Here is a 25,961-nt window from a genome sequence, read left to right on the forward strand (position 1 = left end):
ATGTCCGCTGCCACTTCAGAGAAAACATCCCACGATGGAGCGTCTCAGGGCCGCAGTAAAGACTTCACCAGGCCTGGATCCAAGGTGAAGAAGAAGAGCCGCTCTCCTGAGGTGACCCTACCGCCTCTGTGCTCGGACCGCTCTCACTCTGTGGCCGGGCCGCCGTTCAGCCGAGGCCTCCTCTTCAGAAACGTCCCCGCCGACAGACCCTTATCAGTGATGGAACTCCCTCGTCTGGTCGCACAGGTAGGACCTGGGAGAGCCATAGGTGGGACAAAATGGACAGAAGGACCCCGACTTATGGCCTCAGCATTAGGGGCCGACATCCCCATCAGAGCGGCTGATGAGTGGACAGCACAGAGGTACATGTTTTAATCACAGAGATTAGATTTGCATCTTACAAAGGTTTAAATGTTAAATTCATGATAAAATACTGTTGTCACACAACGAAACATTGATCATTTCTGGCTTTGACTCACTGGAACACACTGCTGTCAGTATATCATAGGAACTCTGTCACACTGTGATATAAAGAGCTAACACACTTTCCTCCCCAAACTAACGACTCCTGAATGAACTGCTCTCTTGTTTACACTCAGTTTTTATTGTTTCAGCCTTGCAGAGAAAGATGAATCAATAAAAGTCCCGATATGTGAGGATAAAAAGATCCTGACTTTGAAAAATGTGAAAGAGACCAAACTGAATAAAGTTCCTCTCAGCGGCACAGAGGTAGTTCACATCCTCGCCCAGAGAGACCCGGGACAATTTGAGCTTTATTACCTGAAAGAAGTGGAGGGAGACTCTCACAGGTAAACTGATCTAAGGTCATCTACCTCCCTTTAATATCAGACTAAACTATGAATGCACAGTGATGTGTCCTCTTCACTTTTAGACCCTATGACCTGCGGGTGGTCCATTCCAGTGAAGCCGGTTCTGAGCACTACGTCTTCTCCCCTGACTCTGTTCTTCACGTGACAGAGACGGGTCACGGAGGACTGGTCAGTCTGGCGGACTGGTACAGAGAGTCCGTGTTGTGGACAGCTTTGAAGGAAATCCCCTTTTTCAGGGACTTCAGACTGCGGAAAGCTTTCACCAGGTAGGAACATATAAGTTGTTAAGCTGCATCTAACAATTATTTTCATTAATCTGTTGATTTTTTTCTAGAGTAATCGGTTAGTTGTTTGGTTTATAAAATGAAGATGACGTCCTCTATGTCTCGTTTTGTCCAAAACTTAAGTCGTAAAGAAACCAGAAAATATTCATTTTTAAGAAGCTACATTTTTCTGAAAAAGTGTAATTATCAAAATAGTGAGCAATTAATTGAATAAATGACAAGTAGTCGATTAACAGATCACTCGTTGCTCTAAAGCTGTTCCTTTCCTTTGTGTAGTTGTACCCTCATGCTCTCTCTGATTGTTTCTTTTATGCCAGATGGCAAAGAAATGTGCACAAGATCCTCTTTCAGCGCAAATGTCAGGATCTGCAAGATCTTCTGCTGACAGCTGTTCCTCAGTTCAGAAAGGCTCTTCTTCTGTTCACCAGGTGAGTCTCACCGCCCTGCAAATCACTCAGTATTACCGTTGACCTTTGTGTACTGATTGTGGACCCGGGCTTCTCACTGTGAGATGGGACAAATGTTGAGCTTTAACGTTGGTTGTTCTCATCAGTGATACTTTATCTTTTTCAGGGTAATTGAAGAAGTGAAAGAGACACACTGGCTGCCCCAGGACGAGTCTAAAACCTTCACACTGCTGGAATTCAACCATGAACTGATAACCGTGAAGCAGGAGTTTCTGCAGACGTTGGAGAAGCTATCACAGCATCGCGCTGTCATCCTCAATGAGGTACCACGATGTTTAATACGTGAAATAAAACAACAACAAACCTGTGTTAAGGTGTGAAGAGTGGATTTAATGAAAGCATTAGACATTTCTGAAATAGATGGGTGCACATTAATCAACATTTCAGTCTCAGTAAATGTTCCACAGTTACATAGAAAGCTCATTTTCCTGTGTAGTCCTTCTGTAGGACAGTTTATTACAATTTATTGGCCCAATATTATCAGTACAATGCTACAGGAAGCACTTTAGCACAACACTGTACAGCACACTAGGATACAATACAATAAAATACATTACAAAAGTGTCATATTCTTAAAACAATGAGAGATGACGGATGTTTTAGAACATATCTTATTCAAATATTATCCCTGTAGAGCTTATATGTTTTATTGCAGTGGTGTTCTTTTATCTCCAGGTGAAAGAGGGCAGCTACAGGACACGCCAGGAGCTGCAGCTTCACATGGAATACGCTAAAAAAACTCCAAACTCGTGCGACGAACCCATTCACCTCCTCCTGGCTCACCAGCAGGAGCTGAAGAAGGAGTCGGCCCGGTCTGAAGGCGTCCTGCAGAAACTCGGCAACTTTGCTGCTCTGGTCAATCGGATGACTCTGCAGAGTCTCGTCACCGTCGTCCGACAAGATGTTGCATGTTTTCTGAACAGCGTTGTGAAGGTGAGGAGAGCATTCGTTTACTCCTCCAATGGCCTTTTTCATTTTTAGCAAACACTATTGTCAGATTACAATCTGCTCTCGAGCTTTAACCCCCGTTTAAACCTTTTTATTACCATTAAATAACGGAGGAATCATCAGATACCATTGAATGAACATTGAATTAAATGTTTGCTGTTGTTGTATTTTGTTTGTCAGAGGCAGAAACCTCATCAGAGCTGTCTGTTCCACACTGAGCTGTGTTTCGGTATCGATGGTCATCTGACGGTGGACCCACCGATACGTCTGTTCCAAGAGGCCGTGAGTGAAGCTCTGCTGACGGCTGGCGACTCTTTAATCCAGGTAATCCACACATTCACACATTTAAACAGCTACACATACTGTACAGTGTATTTGTAACTCTCAGGAAATGGATAGATTTAATGTAACTGGTCATTTGTGACAATCAGCTTAAAAAGTTATAACATGATATTTCATTTTTCTAAAAGTCTTTGCACTCGTAGAATGACTGGGTTACTAAAACACATTGAAATGTGATTAAGTGTGAATATAACGGTTTCTCTGCACAGATGTAAACCCTCAGATTGTGATAAAATATATACAATTTGCTCTACAGCATCAATAAGGACATCATTTTCAGTAAGACCACAATTATGTAGGATTAATACTTTAAAAATATTTAATATGTTGTGTTTATTACAGACTGCGTTACATTTATTGCAAATGTCTCTCGTTAAAGTCAAATGTGGTTTTCTCCTCTGGTAGATGTGTGACACTTGTGGATTCTTCCTGGAGACCAGCCACATATTCTTCACCTGTGATTTATCTCAGGACTCAACCTCTGACTGTCCTACTATTACAGGTACGGCCTTCTTCAGCTGATTTCAGCCTCTGTTGACCCAAAAACCTGTAGTTTTCATGTGGAAATGGGCCCAAAGTTGCTGCATACATGCGTTTGTTCTATGATCAGTGGGAAGACAGATTATTTTGAGTGTGCATATGTTTTAATTCTCAGGGGAGAATAAGATCAACGATGGAGCGACTGGTCCCAGAAGGTTCTGCTGCTGGAAGTTCCTCAGAGAACTGTCAGCTTCCCGGCTGCTGACTCCTAAACCCACCCTGCTGCCGGTGCAGGGCGACAGGCTGCACGGCTGCTACTACCCCCTCCTCAAGACACAGCTGCAGTGGCAGATCAGCACCAATGACGTCACAAGACAAGCAGAGAAAGAGCAGAGAGAGATCATGCAGGCAAGACGCTCAAATGTAATACCAGCAGATGGTTAATGCATAATCAATGCTATTGTAAATATAGTTGACACCTCGTTGTTTCTCTGGACAGGAAGCTGAAGTAGAGACCCAGCAGCTGTGTGAGAGCTTCCTGTGGCTGGTGGACGTCCATGTGTTCATCAGCCAGTGGAGTCCAACCTCTCTGGAGTCCATGAAGGGTCGGCCTGCTTCACTGTACGAGGAGCTCATAAAGAAGGTTCTCCACTGGACCCAAAGAATCCACACAGTTCCTTCATCAGTCTCCACCTCCAACCAGCTGTTCATCATCCAGTGCACCCGCATGAAGGAACGTCTAGGTATGTTTAAAATCTCAGAAATACAGGTTCCTCTTTTGATTAATCAACTTTTCCTAAAATAAATGATTATCTGTTGTTTTTCCGTGGCTTTGTAAAATAGTTAACTGTGTGGTCATTTAATGGGTTGTAGATATTACTTTGTCTTCTATGCTGAATGCTCTGATTCTCTGTGTGTTTCTTTTATGAAGGACAACAGCTGAGGAGCGTTGAGGAGGAAGTGCTGGAGCAGCTAGTGGAGCAGATAAAGCTGAACTCTGAAAGCCTCATATCAGACTTGGAGAAGGCTGCTGCTGAACTCAAGGCGGACCCCCGAGACCTACATGACCTCTCGACATACGCTGTCATGGTAAAGAAACTCTTTAGATACATGCGGGAGAAATTAAAGTCTCAAAGAAAATAAACATAGAACCTTAAGATAAATAAATTACTGGTTATGCAAAAGTTATAAAACATCCCAAAAGGTAAGAAAGAAGGTCTCATAAAAAATCTAGTTTACCCAGTTTAACTTTTACAAGGTTGTTAGATGGAAGATTCAGATCCTGTGAGTTTTCTCTTATGGCCACACATTCACTTTAACATTCACTTTAATTTAATTATTCATCCCAAGTGCTTTGTCTTGTCAGAGGGTTCTGAATTTAGATTCCATTACCAGAGAACGATCAGGTGATGCAAAGTGCATTCAGGCTGTTGTTTTGTGAACTTTTGTGGTGATGAGTTGTTAAACACTTTCCAAAGTCACAGTGAGAGTTTATGGTTTGGTAGTATTTCACTTAACCATAACCCTTGTCTATAGGCACTAGAATGTTGTAAAAAAAAACATCCCTTCCTATGCACCAGAGCAGGAATGTCGTATTGGAGTTATCGAGAAGCTTTTCCCTTTTTTTTGTGCTGATCTGATCCGTCACTCTGATCCGTGATCCGATCCGAACTGTGAGTTCTATGATCTGTTGCACCGCTACCGATGTAGCATCGTTTGTTTGCCATGATAAACATATCAAATTGATAGAAATGCTAAATCTGTCTCATTATTTCAGATGAGGGAGTCTGTGAAATCGTTGGCCGACACTCAGAACCGTCTGGACTACGTTCACTCCCTCCAGGACACGGTTTGCATGAACTATAGGAGGATGACTGAACAGGAGGTGTCTTTGGAGGAAAAGGTTTGTGGGCATAATAGAGAAAATGATGCTCCTTAATAACCACATTACAGTCGTGCAACTCTGTTTCATGCAACATTTTCAGATGTTTGACCACCACCTGTGTGTGTGTGTGTGTTTCTCTGTTCTGTATTTAGATGCTGGCCACGTGGAACTGTTTCATCCCCCTCTTGAAGCGAGCAGAGAGCGTTGTGTGCAGCCGTCTTCCCTCAATGGCTGACGCGGTGGACACAATGTTCTCCTTTTTGGCCTGTGACCTTAAAAGTATTGTCTCTAAAGCTACATCTGGACCCTTCCTCGACCCGACCCAGAACCCAAAACACATGGTGTCCCAACTGAAACACATGGGTTTACATGTGACCGGACTCATTGCAAAGCTGGAACAACTTAGTAAAAACAGCCAAAACCTTCATGGTGAGATGGTGTCAATTATGCATGTACATGATTTCCAGAAAAACATATTTTTGAAGCTTTGACCACTGGTTAATGTATTTAAAGTCTTAAATACGGTCTTATAACAACCATGGAAAATACAGTTTTACAATTTAAAAGAATCCCAGTCTTATGAGACCGTTATGTTTCATTGCCTCCCATTAGAACATCCGATGGATTTGACCATTTTGACAACAGATGTTCAGAAGGTCAAAGCCCGTTTTGAGTTGTGGGAGCTGATAGCTGAGTACACGACATGGATGGACGAATGGAAACAGATGTTTTTCAGTGAGGTAACGTTTCAAATCAACCCTCTCTTATTTTTTTTACAGTTGATCTTGAATTTGCTCTCTCTTTTATTTATTGTCTTTTATTTATTTGGATAAAAAAAGTACTGTTGACCTTAAAAGCTGGACTTTTGGAAGCACATGCTTTCTCTTAAAAAAACCCAGTGATGCTGAGCTTATAAGTTGATGTGTGTTAAAACAACAAATCTCTATTTATGTTTCTGTCAGGTTGTGGTTTCACAAGCTCAAGGTAATATTTCCAAGTGGAAGGAGCGAGCTCTATCTCTAACTAGTATCATAACTACCCATGATGCAGTGCTTCAGGAGACTTTAGGGTTCCTGGAAAGCTCAAGCTGTCAGGTTGCTGTCTTGGCCGAGCTGCAGGCCCACAACCTCAAACACAGACACTGGAAAGCCATTTTCAAAGGTCAGACTCCTTTCCCATTTTGTAACCAGGTTGTTCTCGTTGACTCTTTGTACTAATACCTACGATAAGTAATGCACCTTTAATCCAATGTAACCATACGGCAACCTCTGAAAAGTGAAGTCAAAGCTTCCTGTCTTAAAGCTGCATTCTCTCTCCTGTCCACCAGGGGGCGACTCCTCTGGTTGTATAGAAGTCTATGAGAAAATGACTCTACTTCTCTCTTGATTTATTCCCTCAGTAAACATTGTAAACATGAGTTTATGGTCTCAATCTCTAGTTTCAAGTCTTCTTCAATACAGCATGATGTTCATTTAGTAAATGATGCTCCATTTAGAGTCAAACAGACCATAAAGTGATAAAGTTATTTGAAAACAAAACTAGAATAATTTCATAAACCAAATCAAGTATTTTTTTGCCTTAATAGTTCTCTATCGCTAGTGTTGCCAAACATTTGTAGGAAAACGCACTAAAAATGAGAAATAACTTAACTTAATAAGTTATCATACAAGCTGCTGTATGAAGACACGTTGATTGTAACACTTACATGCAAACACCAGCATATCTGAAAATATTCAAAATACATTCCATCTGACAGACATAGGCCAACTGTATGTCCCGGAGAAGAAGGTGACTGTTGCTCAACTGATGTCTCGTCAATTCGACCAGAAACTAATAACCAAGGTGAGAGCAGGATAGATGTTACACATTGGGCTGTTATGACTGAAATAATATATCTGCTGCTGAAAACATGCTCAATAAACACCAAATTGTCCTTATATGCCACTGAAAACTGTTACTTATATAATGTTGTAGGTATGCAGGGATGCACAAGTAGAGTGCAACATGGAGCAGACCTTCCAGAAGCTTCAACAGGGATGGAAAGTCAGACTTTTCCAGCTGGATAAATTCAGTCTGCCTGTTTGGCAGCCTGGAGAGCCACAGCATGGATTAACAGAGAGAGAGAAGCCCACGGAGGGCACAGTCTCAAATCTCCAAAATGCGAGTCAGCACTCCAGGAAAGATGCAAGATTCATCTTCATCGGTGAGACAGAATATCAAGCCAGCAAATGAACAATACAGATGTGTAAGCAGTTCCTACTTTGGCTCCATCGATAGGGAGAAACATTCTGCTTTCAAGTTGCTTTGTGTTTTCTCCATGCGGCAGCCTCCGGTTCTGCAGAGTGAAGCCAATGCGGAAGTTTCTTAAAGCTGCATTCTCTCATAATGCCCATCAGGGGGCGACTCCTCTGGTTGTTCAAAAAATCAGTCCACAAACCAATGGGTGACGTCATGACGACTACGTCCACCTCTTAATTACAGTCTATGGTTTTCTCACTCAGGTCTGGAAATACACTTTGCGGAGATAGAGAACGATTTAATGGCGCTGTCCACCATGTTGCCGTCCCCACACAGTGTTGATTTCAGGCCGCAGATGGAAGATTGGATGCAATCACTGCAAGATCTCAGTAAGTTGGATTTTCAACATGAAAATAATAACGAAATAAGTGCAGAAAAGGTATGAATATTGTTTTGCATTTTGCTTTCCCTCTTAATATTAACAGGGGAGCTACTTTTTTTATTTGAAAGATACCAGCAAGTGTGGGCCTTCCTGACCAAGATGTTCTATGAAACATGCTTCAGTGTTCAGAGAGTGGACCTGGTATGTCCCCTTGGTATCAAACATCCATGCAATGCTATGAAACTGGTATATTTGTATATATATGCCAGATAAATGTTTCTTCTTTTTTACTCTCATAGCTGGAGCGATTCCAACCAGTTGACGAGACATTTAAGGAAATGATGCTCTCTATATCAAGTGACCCTCATGTGTTGAACTTTGTTCAATCCAAGAAGACAAATGACAGATTCCATGGTGGTAGCCTTTGTCAGATTCTCACCGATGGTCTGTCCACAATGGAGGCCGTTTCCAACCAGATGGTGGACCTCCTGAAGACCCTCTGTGAACAGTTTCCAAGACTCTGGTTCTTGAGCGACAGGGAAGTGATCCAACTGCTCTCCTTTCACCCAACGCCTTTCACACTGCAACGCTTTGTGCGCAAATGCTTCAAAGGGATACGTTGGCTCGAAGTGGATTGTGAAATGTCACCTAATGTAAACAGTGTAAAGAGCTGTGGGGCTACGTCTCAGAGCCACGGACAGATGAAGGTGCTGGGGTTTTTTGGCAGCCTCCAGGAGCACATTACATTTACGTCTCCTTTGGAACCAAATCTCAATGCCTTAGTTTGGCTTTGTGTTTTTGAGAAACAGCTAAAGTTGACCATGGTACAACAGATGAAACAATGTGCTATTGCGCGAAAACAGCTTGAACCACCAAGTCAGGATTTGGCATGCGATAAAGAGGTTGGAGAGATCCTGTTCCAACGTTCTGAAAGGAGGAAAAATATACTTTCTGTGCTGGATCTGCTGTCTGAATATCCTCTTCAGTGTCTGCTGGTGGCTGAGGAGGCAGGTTGGTGCCAGGCTGTCCTACAAGCTTTCCGAGTGAAGCTGAGCAACATGAAGGCATTCTACTCTGAAAAACTGAAAACCCTTTGTTGTGCCATAAGAGATGGAGTCACAGGGGCTAAACGTGAATCTCTGGTTTCTAGGTACACAATGATGTGTCTTCGTGCTTTAGTGCAACTAACGATGAAGCATGCGCAGCAGATATCTCGACTCACGGAGGTACAATGTGTGCTGGACTCGTCTTTTGAGTGGCTATGTTTAATGAAGTACCATATAAACTCAGAGGATAGGAGTCCTGTAGGCAGTGATGATCCAACATGTTACGTGGATGTCTTGGGCCATCGACTCCAATATGATTATGAGTATTTTGGTCCAGAAGATTGGCTGATGGTTCATACTCCGTCCACAGATCGGGCGGTACTGGGGATTCTCCTGGCTCTGACGAGCTACAGATGTGGGTTTGTGAGTGGACCCTGCATGTCTGGAAAGACAACGACTGTGGTCCAGTTAGGAAAAGCGTTAGGGCGTCAGGTTGTCAATGTGCAATGTTGTCCAGGCACGAGAGCTGGTGATGTTCAACGGATGCTGTTGGGCGCCCTCCAGACTGGAGCATGGCTTCTGCTGGACTCTGTGGACTTACTGACACAAGGGGTCCTATCATCACTGGGGCAGCATCTAGTAGACATCCACCAGTCCTTCTCTAAGTTAACAAGAGAGAAGAATCAGAGAGTGAATAAGGAGCCAAGGGACAGGACTGTCGATGAGGTCACAGGTTGCCAAAGCGTTATTGATTCAGAACGTCACATGGTACTTGCAGGTAAAAGCTTCTCTGCCGGGCTGAGCTACGGATGTGTTCTCATCTCGTCGAAGGGGAATGAGGTTCCAGAGAGTCTGCGATGTGCCTCAAGACCTGTTGCGTTAACCCATCCAGATCACAGGATCATTGCAGAAGTAATGCTGATTTCCATTGGTTTCTCAGAGGCCACGTCTTTGAGTCGACGTCTGGTGGCCCTCATCAGCCTGGTGGAGGATTCTCTCTGTCTGCCCGATTTCCTCTCTGGCCAACAGAGCTGCTACCTTGTTCTCTTTCAAAAGATCATCTCCACCTCTGAAATACACTTCCAACAAAGTGTTAGGGAACGAGAAATTTCAGTCGAGGCCAAAGGAGCAGTTGCAGAACAAGCTGATCTTGGGCCTCAAGAAAGTGCACAAAGTGGGACTGTCAGAGTTGTTGAAAAGGATAGAAAAGAAACTAAAAAGCCTCCCAGGTTTCGCCGTTCTCACTTGTCAATCGTGCAGGGATTAATGGAGGAGACTGCTATCGTCAAAGCCATTCTGTCTGTCTTCCTACCTTTTCTTTATGAGCACAAGAAAGCATCACAGTTCTACGTCGTTTTAAAGGACACATTCCCTATAGCAAGCCAGTTTCCTCTTTTCCAGCAGTACATTGGGGAAAAAGAAAAGACTCAACTGAAAGATGCAGTTACAGAAGAATTACAAAGAAAAGGGTTTCACTCCGACGCCGAACTAATGAGCAGTGCCCTTACACTCTATCAGACCATGAAATCCTCTCAGGCAGTTATGCTTCTAGGCCCCTCAGGTGGTGGAAAGACAACCTGTTACCGTGTTCTAGCTGGAGCACTCAATCATCTGGCTGCCAAGGCAGTGGAACATCTGTTTGAAAAGGACACTATCATCGAAGGAGATACCCAACAGGCGGATCCACAGATCTCTGCTTCAAATTGGAGCTCTGTCCAAACTGTGGTATTATTTCCTAACTCCATGTCCCACAAAGAGGTATTTGGATGCTTCTGTGAAAAGAGAGGATGGCAGGATGGAGCTGTTGCCAAGGTGCTGAGGGATTCAGAACGACGTGAATGCAACACAAAGAAGAGGAGCGATCATACAGCTGTGAAATGGTTGGTAATGGATGGGAATCCTGTGGGGCGGCCCGGCTGGTTAGATTACTTGACTACAATGTGCAGTCCCGAGGACCCATTTCTGTGCCTGTCATCGGGTGAAACACTGCCATCCCAATCACACCTCAAGCTCCTTATGGAGGTCACTGACCTCCGTGATGCCAGCCCCTCTGCAGTGACCCGCTGCAGCCTTGTTTACCTCACAGCCACTGATCTGTGGAAGTCCGTGTGGAAGAGTGAAATGGATGCTCTCTCGTTTGAACACAAACAGGATCGAGGAACCTTGAAAATGTGGAATCTTCTGGCTGAAGATCTTTTCTCCAGCACGCTTAGTTTGCTCAGACAAAAGGCTTTAAACTCTGCAGTCCACAATGAAGGAGAATCTCTTGACAGCGTCACATACGGACTGCAAGAAATCACGTCATTTGTTCGGATCCTACGTGCTCTCCTGCAGCATTTTGGGAAGGAAGTGGAAAAAGCTGAGCCAATACCACAAAAGGACAAAATAGGTATGACCAGAACATATAACCTCATAAACATACAGACTAGTTAAAGTAGTACCTTTAGTTTTATTAATATTTATCCTCCCCCAGATCCCCACAGTAAACAAGACCTGAAGGCCAGGAACCTTTTTCTGGTGGCTTATATTTGGGGGTTTGGTGGACATCTGCATCCTCGGTAAGATCATCAACGTCTGTATGGAACTTGTTTTATGGACACATTTATTCATTTATTGCTGTAATATTTTATTTGACAAAAAGCCCCCAAAATGATTCTAAGTCACCAATTTTCTTCTTGTGTTTTTATGTTTTTACTTCAGCCACCGGCCACAGTTTGACCTAATAGCCCGTCAAGTGCTGTTTAGCTGCCGGTACAAAATTGTGGTTCCTGATGAAGAGAGCGTGTTTGAACACTTTTTAAACATCGACAGCAAAATAAGCTCCAAGAACACACTGCTGACAAATTCCATCACCCCCAAGGTTTGTCCTGAACTTAATGAAAGTACATGTGGTCCTCACTGCATTTAAACATTTTAACTTAACAAGTGTCTTTAATCTGTTCCTGCAGTATGAGGAATATAGCTATCTCCTGAAGCTCCTGTTGGAGGCCAACCAGCCGGTGTTGGTCGTAGGAGAGCCCGCTTCTGGAAAATCCACTCTGTGCAAAGCTTTGCTGAGTTTTGACAAGCCACACATCAACCTACCAGCCAGTCCGCTCCTGAGCTCCAGAGAGCTGCGTACTATTCTGAGTAACATCAGCTGCAAGAAGAACCGTGAGGTCACTCTGGGCTCAGTTACAAAACAGCCAGGACTGCTTCTTTTTCTGGATGATCTGCACGAAGCCCCCTGTGGTGAGTAGGACAAATGTAATGGCAAATTTAGGTTTTAGTTATACTGTGTAATTTACATTTGTGTATGTTTGAAGATATACTGTGTAACGGATTTATGTCCACCGGCCAGTAGATATACTAAATCAGAACAGAGTCTGCAGACACTGACATGTAGCCGTGATCACCCTGTCCTGGGTTGTCCTTTACATTCCGAGTATGAAGGTTTCATGTGAACACATTTACCTTCACGCCTGCATGATCATCTTCTTCTCAGCCTTGCCTTATTACTCACTTCTCAGGCTTCTCCAAAATGAAACATAGCAGACATAACAAAACCTTTGTGTCATGTCTGCTTTAACAAGACATCCTTGTTAAAGCATATATATATCAGTGTGCAGCCTTTCTCTTCAGTGCATTACTTTGCAGGCTTGCCAGAACATACTTTGTCGTGTTCTGTGTGATCCTGTAAACCTGCCTCTTTCTTATAAGAAATAAAATATCACAAAGACACTCTTTGTCATCTGATTGTTATTTCAACGCTCACTTTGGACTCATCTCAGTCAGTATTAGTATAGTATTATTTGTTTCCACAACACAATGTACCTTCGGAGAACTGTTAGGATTTTGAACTGTGTGAAGCTTTACGTAATAAATGTTTCGTTCTTTGATAGATGTCTTTGGGAAGACGTCAGCGGCTCTGGAGACGCTACGACAGAGTATTTCAATGGGACAGATTCTAACGTTTGACACCCACCTCTTCAAGTTGTTAAGTGCTGGAGCCGTCAGCTACATGGCTACCTGCTGCGTCTTTGGATCTGGCAATCACCACAGTAAGGTTATATCCTCCAGGCTCTCACGCCTGTTCTCCATCTTTGTGCTGCCGAGCCTATCCATGGACGTCATACTGTCTATCCATTCTCCTCGGCTAAAAACTTGGCTCAAAGACTCGCTGCTTGAGCAGAGCGGTGAGGATATGTCATGCTGCATCATCACTGCTACTGAACATCTCTATCGAGCAGTAAGCGACCAGTTCCAGTCTTCTGTGAAGAGGCCTTATTTCATATTCTCCCATCATGACCTTCAGAAGGTGTTTAGGGGGATGTGCTTGTGGCAGCCGGACGCAGGGATCATACAGAACAAAGAGCATTCACCGCCAGGCTTTCCTCCTCCATCCGTCCTTCACATAGCTCATCTCTGGATGCACGAGTGCATGCGTACATTCAGTGACAGGTTTTGCTCAGAGGACGAAAGAAAAACTCTCGTGTCACTCGTAGCCAAGACGGCAACGGAACACTTTGGAAAAACTCAGGCAGTATGTCAGAGTGTAGATGCAGTACATCTGCCTCAAGAGCCAGAACCAGCTGTTCAGTCAGATCTGGAGAAAACCCACACATTGACTGAACCTTCTCTTCTGTCTGGAAACATTTGCTTAGAGGAACGTTTAAAAACACATCCTCTGCAACCCCAGATTCTTCAGCATATGGAGGACGTCATGGCTAAGCGTGTTTACGGTCCTGAGCTCTCTGAGGCTTCAATGAATCCGCAACATCATTTTAAACGGAGCGCTTCTTATCAGGGCAGAGACTTGGATGTTCTGATGCAGGATCTGTGTGCACTCATGGACAGAAAAGAGGAGGACAAAGGACAGGAAGTTAATGACAACTACAACATTGCAGACCGATGCATTGTCCACAGACAGAGAGTGTCTCAGCTGTTGCATGTCCTCAGGGTGCTGCTCACACCTGGAGGTCACGGAGTGCTGATGGGCTCAGACAGAGGCACGGGTCGCAAGACAAACGTGCGTTTAGCTGCCGGTCTAACGGGTTACCAGTTGATGGAGGTTCATCCTGGTAACGAGGACACGTTGCTTGACATCCTAAAAGAAGCCGGGAATCAAACTAGAGTGGATGGAGTTAATGTCATCGTGCTGGTCCATGAAGGGATCAGCCAGTTCGTCAGAGAAGAGCTGTTGGTGGCGATGGCTCACCCGACATACCCAGGACTCTACACAGACGAGGAGCTGGGAAAACTGGTTTCCAGAGTGACTACTGGGAAAAAGTCCAGAAGATATCTGATGGACAGTTGGATGTTTGAGAAGTAAGAGGACAATCCCTGATTAAACCATTAGTCCTTATGCTTGATTTGTACTGAAAAAAAAAGTGAATCTTTATAAAACGCTCTCATTCTGTTTCTTTTTTTTGTTTTTTTAAAGGTACTTGAGCCAAATTCACAGAAATGTGCATGTGTTCCTGTTGCTTCCCTTCACCCCGACACACAGCAGTGAGACACCGGACAACAGTGGCCTCCATGGAGGGAATGTAAATATGTGTTTTCTAGAGACTCAACTGTCCAAGGCCCTGAGCTTCAGTAGCTGTGTGGAGGTTTACCAGCCTTGGTCCAACCAGTCTCTAGTGGAAGCTGCTGCTCAGTGCCTCAAAACCAGTTCACACAAAAGTGAGTCAGTCCACCAACGTGAGTCTGTAACACTATGTTTTTACCAGTTTGTACCAGTCTTGTTATATATCCCTGCTGTACTAAGACCTGTCCTTTTCTCTTTGTCTAGAGGACGGCCTGTCTGTGGCCATGGCATTAATCCATCTATCTGCATGTCAGCATGCGTCTGTCCTTCTAGGAGCTCAGCCCTTCAGCCCTCAGACTTATGTGGAGTTCATTGACAACTTTGATTACCTCTGTAAGCATCTGCACAATCTGCAGCAGAGCAAAGCCCACAGGTAGTCTTCCTCATTATTATTCTACTGCGATCTAGCTTCATCTGACAAAGCGACCTGACACTGTACTTACAATTAAATAAATAAATATCAGATAGCTGCACAACAATTTATATCCTGAGCAATATCTGGTTGCAACAAAAGTAAACAAAGGTTGCATTTGTTGCAGAGCTGTTTGGTTGGATTGCATCAGACTTTACAGGTTTAAATATATTTTTCTGCCATTGTGTCTTTTTAAAAAACAAACAAACACAATGCTGTAACTGTTTTCTTACTATTGCATACTTTTCAGAGTTGCCACGGTTCTGTCTCGTTGGGATGCGTTGGACAGCACCGCCTCGCAGTGCAAACAGCACCTCATCAGCCTGCAGGAGAAGGTTTCTGAGACTCAGCAGGTAATATACAGCACAGCAGTTCTAGTGGGATCAATATTCTGCTCCGCCTGCAGCAGTATTGACCGCCGCAATTCATATACCACAAGAGTTATTCTTCACCACAGTCAAACATGATTTAAACAACTGTGTAAGCAATATATTCAGAGGCTGAAGAACATTCTGTTATTTATTCATTCCACAGCAACATTTGTTTCTTTGCTACTCACTTTTAAAGAACAGACTATGTTAAAGTAACACTACATATGTACCTCAATTGATACTGCAATTTGAATATATTTTCATAAATGGTATGTTTCTACATCCTGCAGCGCCTGAAAGATCTCCTCAGAGCCGCTGAGTATCAGAGGAGCCTTCTGGAGGAGGCCCAGGAGAAATGTGTGGCAGAGGAGAACGAGCTGTATCACCTGGAGGAGCAGATTAATCACGCCCAGAAACAGGTCGATGGATGTTTTATCAACATCCGAAATCAAACATAAGATATACCTAAAAGAAAAAAAGAATGTTTTAAATCTCTTTGTTAGGTGGAACCTGTGTTCCTGTCAGGCCTCAAGATTCTCAGTTGTCTGAATCCATCAGACCTGGAGGAGGTGCGTCACTACAGAGATCCACCTGACGGAGTGGTGAAAGTCATGGACGCCATCTGTTTGCTGTTTAATCGTCCACCAGGCTGGGAGAGCGCCAGGCAGCTTCTGGGACAATCCAACTTCTTCCAGGTGTGTGTGGATAAATAATGATGATATTATCTGTCATAAGGAAGTTTATAACATTCAGTGAGGCTGTCTTACGGGATTGCTTTCTTGTTAATGTTCTGTCTCTCTCCTAGGATTTGGAATTCTTTGACCGCTACAGCGTGACAAATGAGCAGCTGCAGGAGCTCGGACAGATAGTTCACAGCCCACAGTTTGCACCGGAGTCTGTGCTGGAGGTGAGCAAGGCCTGCGAGTCCCTGTGTCGATGGGTCCAGGCTGTGCACGAGTGCTGCTGCATGCAACACCAACTGTTGGTCAAACGGCAGCTGGAGTTGCTGGCCGACGAGGCCCGAGGTCGACTGCACCTGGCTAGGCAGAGCGTGGAGGATGCACACCGTCGTCAGGAGGACTTGGAGCTTCAACTGCAGCTGGTAGGAAAAGAGCTGGAGGAGAAACTGATGGAACTGCACACAGCTGAGAGCGCAGAGGGAGAAGCTGCTTCAGCTGCAGGGAAGCTGGAGACACATGTCAGAGCCTGGAGGGCTGCTGCTCAGGTAACACAGAGCTCACAGATATACTGAAATATGCCACTTAAAGCTACTACAAGGAACTGGTTCTGAACCAGTCTCAATTTAGTCCTGATCCTCTATATGTCCGACATCAGAAAATGAGACCATCAGAGAGAAGATTGTATATTTCTATAGAGTTACTCCTAAAGCTAGAGTTGGTAATCTTGAGAAACCAGCAAGAGCTGGCATAAACTATCCGACGGAATAAGCTTTTCCTCTCTGCTCACGATCATCCAGCATTAAGCATCCAGCACCAGTGTACGTCAGCCACACTTGACTCCTCCATGAAGCTCACTCTGACTTCCTGTCGCCCCCAACTTTAATGTGAGCAATTGAAATCATCCGTTGTTGGCATAATAACAGAGGCATTGGTGAAATATTTTGTCAGGAAAATAGATTTATGTCAGTGTGGCTGTAAATACTGTGCATTTCTAGTCATGGTGCTTTAATGTGATTTAGAAAGATCGGGATTTCTAGTTTCCAGTGATTCCAAACATGTTATTGTAGACGAGATAAGAAAATGATCCTGACCCTGAGGTCGGAGCCTTAATGCCGGGTCAGATAGAGGGAAGGGAGGCACGGGAGAACCAGAACCAGGACTGAGCGGGGCAGACTGTCAGACCCTGATGGAGTTAAATAAGAGGGACTCTGGTGATCAGAAACACTACAAAATCAAAATCAAGCTTCTCGTAGTAGCTTTAATTATGTAATTGTGTGTTGATTTAAAAAAAAAATAATTCTATTTAAATGATTTCTTAATCTCTCTCTGTTTCCCCCTCAGGAGGCAGAGCTACATAAGGAATCCTTACTAGGAGATGCTCTTCTTCTGGCTGCCATCATCTCTTATTTGGGCCCCTTTGGACCTGACATTCGCACACAACTGCTGAACAAGTGGAGGAAGCTATGTGAGACAGGAAGCATGGACATAAACCCCGAGGACCCCAGAACCTCCCTGTTTACACACTCTGACTCCCCACCTCCTCACCTGCCTCTCGGCTTTCCCCTCCCCGTGTCCGAGCGGCTGCAGAGGCCTCTGGGTCGGGCTTTAGGTGTTCACCAGGACGCTCCGACAGACACACTGGTGGTGAAGCTGCTGCTGTGGAGCTCCAGCAGGGCCTGCGTGCAGCGCTGGCCTCTACTGGCAGACACCCAGCAACACCTAGACATGAACTCTCAAAGCTGCCTCATCACAGGTACCTTCCATCCTCAACACATCCTACACACGAGGCTGGTTTTTGAAGTCTATTGGAGAATATTTCATGAGGAAAAACCCCGTTCTCGTTTTCAAGGGGAATCTGATACGATAATTACAGAATACAAGCACAAAACATGTAACAAAAACATATTTAAATGATACCAAATATGACCAAAAAAAACACTAAATATGAAATTATAAGAATAACAAAATCAGGAGGTTTTACTCAAAAAGAGCATGGAATTGGATCATTCTTTACAAGGTTATAATAAAGCCTTACAGTGATAGCATTAAGTAATAAAGTCATAAGACATAATGATAGATGTTATAGAATTAGAGATGTCATTATGGACATGCAGAACTGATCCTATAAGAAGAAGACATTTTTTTTGTCACTATTTGTGTTTATTCACGTAATTTGCTTCATTTGCGCCGGAAAGGAGGATTGTCAGGCATTGACTTTGTAATGTCGTCACGCGAAAACATTTGAGTTGCATTTGGTGTGAACACAGCATAAGAAGGGAGTGTAATTGAAATGTTTACATTTAAAAATAAAAAGTAGCCAAGGCTATAAAATATCAGAAATAGTAACTAATACCTTTTGCAATTTGCCTAATTGTTAAAAACTTAAAACCTGAAAAATAAGCTCTTCTCTGCAGGAGAGAACGTTGAGCTTGAGAAGGAGACGGAGTGTGAGCTGGTGGTTTGTGCTGATGATCCAGAGCTGCAGGACAAGCTGGACCGGGCTGCAGAGAGAGGTGATATAGTTGGTTTTTGTTCACTTTCTAAGTTACAGTGTCCTTTTTTTCCAGTCGTGACTCATTCCCACCTTGTTTTTGTTTTGCAGGATTGAGAGTCCTGGTGACTCATGTGGAACGTGCGACTCCAAGTCCACACTTTCTGTCCAGACTGGAACGTTCTGCTCCGTGTTTGCTTCCAGGGTTAAAACGCAGCGTTCGGCCGACCCACCCTGAGTTCTGCCTTTTCCTCAGCACCAATCTGCCCGTCCAGCTTATAAACACCGGTAAGAAGGATTAGTCAATACAACCAAACAGGGGTAGTTTTCTGTTATAGTCCATTACTTGCCATTTTTTCTTGCAGCAGAAGGAAATTCAAGAAGTCTACAGGAGTTTGTCTTGATGATACAAAGTCATAAAGACAGAGTAGTAACACAGCAGACTGCTCTTTATGGTTTATATAACTCATCAGGAGTTAGATCCCAACATGGTGATATCTGAATACAAAAAGGAACGAAAGAAACACTAACTAGGGATGCCCCTGAAACCCGGTTCTAAACAGGAACCGGTTTTAAATCAGTAAAATCCAGTATCGTTAGTTTGATCAGAAGAAGAAGATAATCACTGAGATAAGTGTAAAGCTCAGAATGTATTTTAAAGATTTTTGAACTTTTGAACTGAAGCTGCTCAAGAAAGACTATTTGTCTACATACAAAAATAATGAAGCAATGTTGATTCTTTTCTTAATGAATTGTCTGTTTTTCTAACAAAATAATCAAAAAGAAGAGCATCGATGTATCTATAACATCCTAACGACACTCATCCCTACTCCTAACTCATCTGAATGTCTCACTGGGTGTTTCCTGCTTTTGTCCTGCAGACATCCATCCGTCCATCCTGGCTCTGGTACGCGTGGTCGACCTCTCTCTGAGCTCAGAAGAGATCCAGGAGCTGATGCTGACACAGCTGCTGCAGTCTGAGAGTAAAAAGCTGCTGATTCAACACCAGCAGCTGCAGCATGACAAGCAGCTGCTGCAGGAGAGACTGGCCTCAGAAGAGGTGAGGAGATCACCGTGTACCATCAATTCAAGGAGATACTGCGTCTGTAGGTTGTTAAGTCTCCCATGATTCAGTGAAGGCAATGTGTGGGGCTTCTTTTCTATTGAACTAAACACGTTTGTGGCGTAGCAATAGCCGCGGTTTTCTTTTTAACTATGCACCAAAATCAAAAATTGTGAATTGGAGACAATTGGATTAATCACTCAGTTTAACATCAGCCATCACAGAGTTAAATAAAGTTTTATTGACGATCGTTATCCTCCAATATTCAGTAAAAGGACTTCATTTATGCTTTTCTAGTCTCTGATCTCTGATAATGTTACATTGTAAACAACCAACCTGTGTTTAAACCAACAGGAGAGCTAGTAACGTTAGCAGCACCGCTAACAGTTAAAGAACGGAGGTTCAGTTCAGTTACATTATGATGCGTTCAGGCTCTGTTCAGTGAAAATGAGTATTGGTTGAAGGTAAATTCTAACGTTATCATGACGTGTTCACATGTAATCTGTAAAATGTAGCGTTGGTGATCAATAACATCGTGTTCCAACATGGTGACAGCCAAATCGCAGAACTCGAGGCTTAATAAATCAGTCCACAAACCAATGACTACGTCCACTTCTTACATACAGCCTATGTGTGGCGTTGATCTGAAACTGATCGTGTGTTGGGCTTCTGTGATTGTGTTCAATGAAATCAAAAGTGAAACTAAAGCAGACTGCTCTCCTTTTTATTGATAATAAACATCTGTTGACTGTTTATGTATCCGTCTTGTCTCAGGACGCTCTGATGGACCACATCCTTCAGTCCAACACCTCACTGCTGCAGGACTCCGCCCTCCTCCCCCGTGTGGCTGTTTGTCAGGATGTGATGAGGCGTCTGCAGGCTGAGGTCCATCAGCTGACGGAGGAGCTGCAGCACCACCAGGCCCTGCTGTCGGCACCGCGGCGGTTAATGAGGCTGGCTGGGTCTTTGTACCGGGCTCTGCAGGACGTGTCCCGCCTCTCTCCGACCTACTACTTCTCCCTACGCCGCTTCATCACAGCTATGAAAGAGGCCTTCCTGGTGAAGGACAGGCCGATGGTGTGCACTGGGGAGCTGCCCTGGGGGGTAACACCAGAGGTCATGAACCGGATGGTAGCCCAGCTGCTGGATCAGTACCGGCCGTGTCTCATGAAGAGCCACGTCTCCGTCCTGGAGCTGCTGCTGTCTGCGGCTCTGCTCCAACACAACCGGCTCTGCTCCGAGGCCGAGAGGGTGGCGTTCCTCAGGGGCCTCGGAGACGTAGAACCTCCCGTCACTAAACCCGTTCAGTCCACCAGAACTCTGCCCAGCTGGATCCCCCCTCATGTCCATTCAGAACTCCTCCTCCTCGAGGAGATCCCGGTCTTCAGAGGGTTGATTGCCTCCTTATCCACTTGCCCCGTCCAGTGGCAGGAGTACCTTCGCCTCCCGTCCTCCAGCGTCTCCGGGTCGGTTCCGTGTGGCTCCCACTCCCATCTGTCCGTCCTGCAGAGGGCGCTCCTCTGGAGGACCGTGCTGCCCGGCTGTCTGGAGGGCCTGGTGGAGGCCATGGCCGCCTACCACCTCTGTCTGCCCGGACAGACGGAGGCCCCTCACGCCGGGAACCCAGAGGCCCTCTCACGTTACCTTATGAAACACGAGGGGCCCGTCCTCCTCACGACGCCTCGTCACAGAGGAGAGGAGAGGAGGAGCGTTCAGCCTCTTCTCTTAATAAACTCGTTGGCCCGACGGGAAGCAGAAACAAAGACGGTAACACAAAAGATTCTTCTGTTTCAGTTTATGAACCGTAACAAAAGAACATTTTATTCATAATAACCAGCATTAACAACATGCTAAACTTCTGTTATTTAACAGTTTACAAACAATGAAATGATAAACAATTTTTACTAATTGTTAGTAATGCTTTGATTTGTTTATTTCATTATTATTTTTTGTGTAATATGAAATAATTAGTTTATAGATGATATAATGTATCATAGCTATAAGAGATAACAGCAATTACATTCTTATTACATAAGTAAACTATTTATAAACAGTTTATTGTTACACACATTAAGATATATGTATAAGTATTTATTAATGAATACCAAATGATTTGTACATCATCTATCAACATTAATTAGACCAGAAACCAAATAAAAAACCATAAACAAAGTGTTAATAATAATAATAATGTTAATATGTGGTTTACAAAGCATTTATATCTATGTTTTCTTCTTAGATGTTGTTCAAAGTTTTGATTTACAATTATACAAAGCACTTACTATCCAAACAATGTTCACATATGTTTTACAAAGTCTTTATTAACCATTATACAACATGTCACAAATATCTGCTCCATAATGTTTATAAATGTTTCACAGAAGATTTCTTAAAGAATGACAAATCATTTGGTGATCAATCACAAATGCTTAATATAATATATAACATGTTATTTATTACATGCAATAAACTGTTAATATAATAATCATTATTAATTATCATAAAATAACTATTAACCAAAGTTGAATAAAGGTCATTTGACCATGTTCTGCTGATGGTTCTCATAGTGTTTCTGGTCTGGTTCCAGGTGGAGGTGGTTTCGTTTGGCGCTCTCTGTGACATCGAGGTCGTTCTCTCAAAGCTGCACAGAGCCGTTAACGACGGACACTGGATGGTTTTTAACGAGTGTCACCTGTTGGAGCGATTTGACGGTAAAGTAGCGGCTCACCTCAGTCAGCTGACCTCCTCGTTCACAGGTAGGCGGTCCGTCAAGAATCAGATCTACTCTGAGTTCGTTATCGTGAACAGAAGTTTACATCCCAGTGTTTCTGTTTAAAGTATCCGTCTGCTTCTCCGTCCCACAGGGGAGCGACGGCTGATTCACCCGGGATTCAGATTATGGTTCATAACTCAAGAATACGCAACGAGCTCCATACCAGGTAGATGTTTAATATTTACACAACTGCTTTATGCAACTACTGCCTCCATCTGGTACTAAGATATTATTCTGTTCTTTATAGAGCGCCACGAATCCATTCTTATCTTCTGTATTTTTCTGTCTCGATAATTCAATTAATGAAAAATGGAATTGACTTCTTCAGGTAAAACAATAACTTCTGTTTCTCTTGGTTTTATCTCAAATTGTAATATTGAAATTCTTTATAAGGAATAACCCCTTGAGATGTAACATCTCGTTTTCAAACGACATTTTACTATAAAAGCACAATCAGACAAAACATTTAACAAAAAATAAAAATAACAACATAATTAAACAAATTATAAAAACAGAAATATGAAATAAATACGAAATAATAAGACATACAAAATCAGGAGGTCAAACTCAAACAGAGCATTAAATGGATCATTCTTTCACAGGTGATAGAAAAGCATTAATGTCAGTGATAGCATTAAGTAATAAAGGCATAAGACAGAATGATAGAGATGTCATTATGGACATTCACAGCTGATCCTACACTAAGAAGACATGATTTGATCATAATGATGCTGATTGTAGCTGCAGTGCGATGGCGCTCCCTGTCTCTGGTCTGTGAGTCTCCCTGTGATCTGGAGGAGGAGCTCAGCGGTTCTTTGGTTCAGCTGCTGTCCGTCGTCCAGCGTCTCTCAGCAGAGAACGTGGAGCTGCTCCTCCGCTGTGCCGTCTTCCACTCTGTGCTGCTGCAGAGGCTGACCTGTGAAGGCCAGGGTCAGGGGAGGAGCTACAGCTGGTGAGGACACGAGCCCTCTGCACTGTGTAGTGAAGCTAAACCCTCTGAAGCACAAAAACATGTTTGCTTTAAACAATCAGCCAAAGATACACCTTTATCACAACAAGAAGCTTTAAAAACCATAATTATTGTCAGATTTTCATCTCTCTCTCTCAGAAAAAGAAGCCAAAACGAAGCTTAAAATTTTGATATTTTATCGAAAACATTTTATTCTACATGACTCATTTAAAATTTCGCCCCAAATAAACCGTTTGCACAAAACTGATTCTGTAAAAAACATTAAATTCTGAGCTCCTCGGTGAAACTATGAAGTCATGATTGATTCATCTGAGACCAACAGTCATGTGACAACAAATCTGTGAAACTTGACTGAACTGCTGAACACAGAGCAGAGAGGAGAGGCTGGACGTGGAGGTTGTAAACATGTAAATAGTTAAATATTTATATTGGAAGTGAAAACAATTCCCAACATTGTTGGATATATAGATTCCACTGTTTTCCATTTAAAAAAAAATGAATTATCAAGCTATTCAACTTGCATTTATTTCTTTATTTTATGATTTACGTCATTATAACTGTTATTCTGCACTGAAGACTTGTTTGAGTTCTCTCTACTTCTAGTCATGATTGTTCTGTTTCCATGGAGATACAGGACTTTTATATTGAAGTGAAACTCAAGGGAACTGAGAGAAAAATATGACAGGAGCAAAAAGAAAGGCCCACAAACTGCTTTGGGTTCAGAGGGTTAACATAAGCTACAGGTGTTGTCTCGTCTTGTCGTAGACAACACAAGGTGCGTTCTTCAAATGGTGGATTTGTCAGGATGGATTCAGAGTTCTTGCTTGTACATTGTGTCTTTGTGTCTGTGTTGAAGGAGTCAGGACGACCTCCTGACGTTACTGGATGCACACGATAACGTTGCTACTATCTGCCATGACGATGAGGAGGCTTTGCGGTACATCGCAGGTGAAGCATTAATAACAGTTAATAACAGACACAACCGTTCCTCTAGCTCAGTTACTGTGAACTTTAACCTTGTTCTTACTTTTTCATTCATAGTCAATCTGGTGCACGGTGGCCATGTTCTGGACTCTGCAGATCTGGAGGTGGTGGACAGCGTTGCTAAGACCTGCCTCAGCAGAGCGTCACCTCTGTGGGGGGGTGGACCACACATCCTCTCTAATATTACCAAGAATCCTGGTAGGAGCTTTGTGATGGTGCTGTATGTTTTAGTAAACGTCTTACAAGTTACATAATTACATCATTACAATGAGGTCACATTTATAAATCAACATTACAGACAAATAGTAGTAGAAAGTTTATGGTCTGTTTGACTCTAAATGGAGCATCATTTACTAAATGAACATCATGCTGTATTGAAGAAGACTTGAAACTAGAGATTGAGACCATAAACTCATGTTTACAATGTTTACTGAGGGAATAAATCAAGAGAGAAGTAGAGTCATTTTCTCATAGACTTCTATACAACCAGAGGAGTCGCCCCCTGGTGGACAGCAGAGAGAATGCAGCTTTAACACATGAAGCTTTGACTTCACTACGCTTGCCGTCTGGTCCTATTTCATTTCTCTACAGACGAGCATCAGTGTGTTGTTTCTGTGTTAGTAAAATGTTCTGATTGAGGCTGTTTCGCGTCCTCAGATTCGTCTGAACTCCGACAGATGTTGGAGCAGAATCTTAAAAACCCATTGAGCCTCAACGACCCCCGTGTGCTGGGCTTCGGCTCAGACGCGGCAGCTGAGATGATCGATATCAATAGCCACAATCTGGACGTTCTCCTGCGGGCCTCCCAGACTCCTCCTGGAGCAGCGAGGAGTTTCTGCACGCGTCTCAAGCGGCCCGCCGCTCTGCCGGCCTCCAGCGAGGCTTCACACAGACTGCAGGCTTTAAGGAGGCTCCTCACAAACACGGGAACTGATCCAGCAGCAGTTTCTCACGGTCACCTCTCTGACTTCCTCCGGACCGAGCGGGACGACCTCATCGATCTGGTGTCGTCGCTCCTCTCGCAGCTGCAGCGGCCCGCGACCTTTGACCCCCTCCTCCAGCTCGCTGGCTTGTCTCAGCTGGAGAGGAGGGCGGAGTTAATCGGCTCTTATCTCGGCGCCGCAACGCTTCGGATCCTCTCGGCGCATACCGTCTGTCTGCTTTCAGAAACGCCCGAGGCCTCCTGGTGGCGCTGATGAGAGAGGCGGCTCGAGTGAACCGCAAATACATCAGTGACATAACGCTGCGTTTTCAGGTGAAGCAGACCAATGACATCATAAAGAAAGTCCTTCTATCCTTCTATCTAATCTATTCTATAACTCCTGTTGTTCTCTCCTCCAGGTTCTGAGCGACAGTACTTCCCCCGCCTCACTCCCTCTGGACGCTGTGTATCTGTGCGGCCTGCAGCTGAGAGGGGCATCATGGGATACGCAGTTGGGAGCCCTGCAGGAGGCCGACTCCCTGCAGCCCAGCTCACTGCCTCTCGTTTGTGTCGAGGCTCAAGTCAGGAGCACCAACACCGACCCAGACATCTTCCCTTCTAGAAGTTCACATTTATTAGACGTCCACGCTTCTTCTCCGTCGTCGTCTCCGCTCTATCGCTGTCCGCTCTACCTCGATGTAGAGCGGGGGAGTGGAGTCGGGGGTTTAGCAGATGTTTACATCGTCACCACGTTTCCTCTTCGCACAAAGATGAATCCTGTGTTGTGTAGTTTGAGGCGTGTGAGGCTCGTGAGCATGCTCTGA

At 43.9% G+C, this 25,961-nt stretch overlaps 2 protein-coding genes across 2 annotated transcripts in view; both read left to right on the forward strand.

Annotated features, from left to right (window-relative positions):
* Nucleotides 1–25,961, forward strand: part of LOC129095279 (extracellular serine/threonine protein kinase FAM20C-like) — a 38,264-nt gene that overhangs the window by 9,559 nt on the left and 2,744 nt on the right. The window lies entirely within an intron of this gene.
* Nucleotides 1–25,961, forward strand: LOC129095374 (dynein heavy chain domain-containing protein 1-like). The gene is given in 43 exon segments (XM_054603790.1): nucleotides 1–362; nucleotides 615–809; nucleotides 893–1,096; nucleotides 1,432–1,542; nucleotides 1,688–1,844; nucleotides 2,257–2,514; nucleotides 2,710–2,853; nucleotides 3,277–3,373; nucleotides 3,527–3,759; nucleotides 3,851–4,094; nucleotides 4,283–4,440; nucleotides 5,129–5,254; nucleotides 5,389–5,665; nucleotides 5,849–5,976; nucleotides 6,199–6,397; nucleotides 6,993–7,078; nucleotides 7,211–7,439; nucleotides 7,738–7,863; nucleotides 7,960–8,057; nucleotides 8,156–11,291; nucleotides 11,376–11,460; nucleotides 11,603–11,762; nucleotides 11,851–12,133; nucleotides 12,784–14,209; nucleotides 14,325–14,584; nucleotides 14,676–14,844; nucleotides 15,134–15,236; nucleotides 15,545–15,673; nucleotides 15,758–15,949; nucleotides 16,060–16,479; nucleotides 17,276–17,687; nucleotides 18,349–18,447; nucleotides 18,537–18,713; nucleotides 19,307–19,485; nucleotides 20,263–21,256; nucleotides 22,071–22,244; nucleotides 22,353–22,427; nucleotides 23,003–23,213; nucleotides 24,088–24,179; nucleotides 24,273–24,413; nucleotides 24,855–25,328; nucleotides 25,331–25,470; nucleotides 25,557–25,961. Coding segments are annotated over 43 exon segments (13,368 nt in total).

Source organism: Anoplopoma fimbria, chromosome 9 (genome assembly GCF_027596085.1).
Source record: "Anoplopoma fimbria isolate UVic2021 breed Golden Eagle Sablefish chromosome 9, Afim_UVic_2022, whole genome shotgun sequence".
Lineage (NCBI taxonomy): Eukaryota > Metazoa > Chordata > Actinopteri > Perciformes > Anoplopomatidae > Anoplopoma > Anoplopoma fimbria.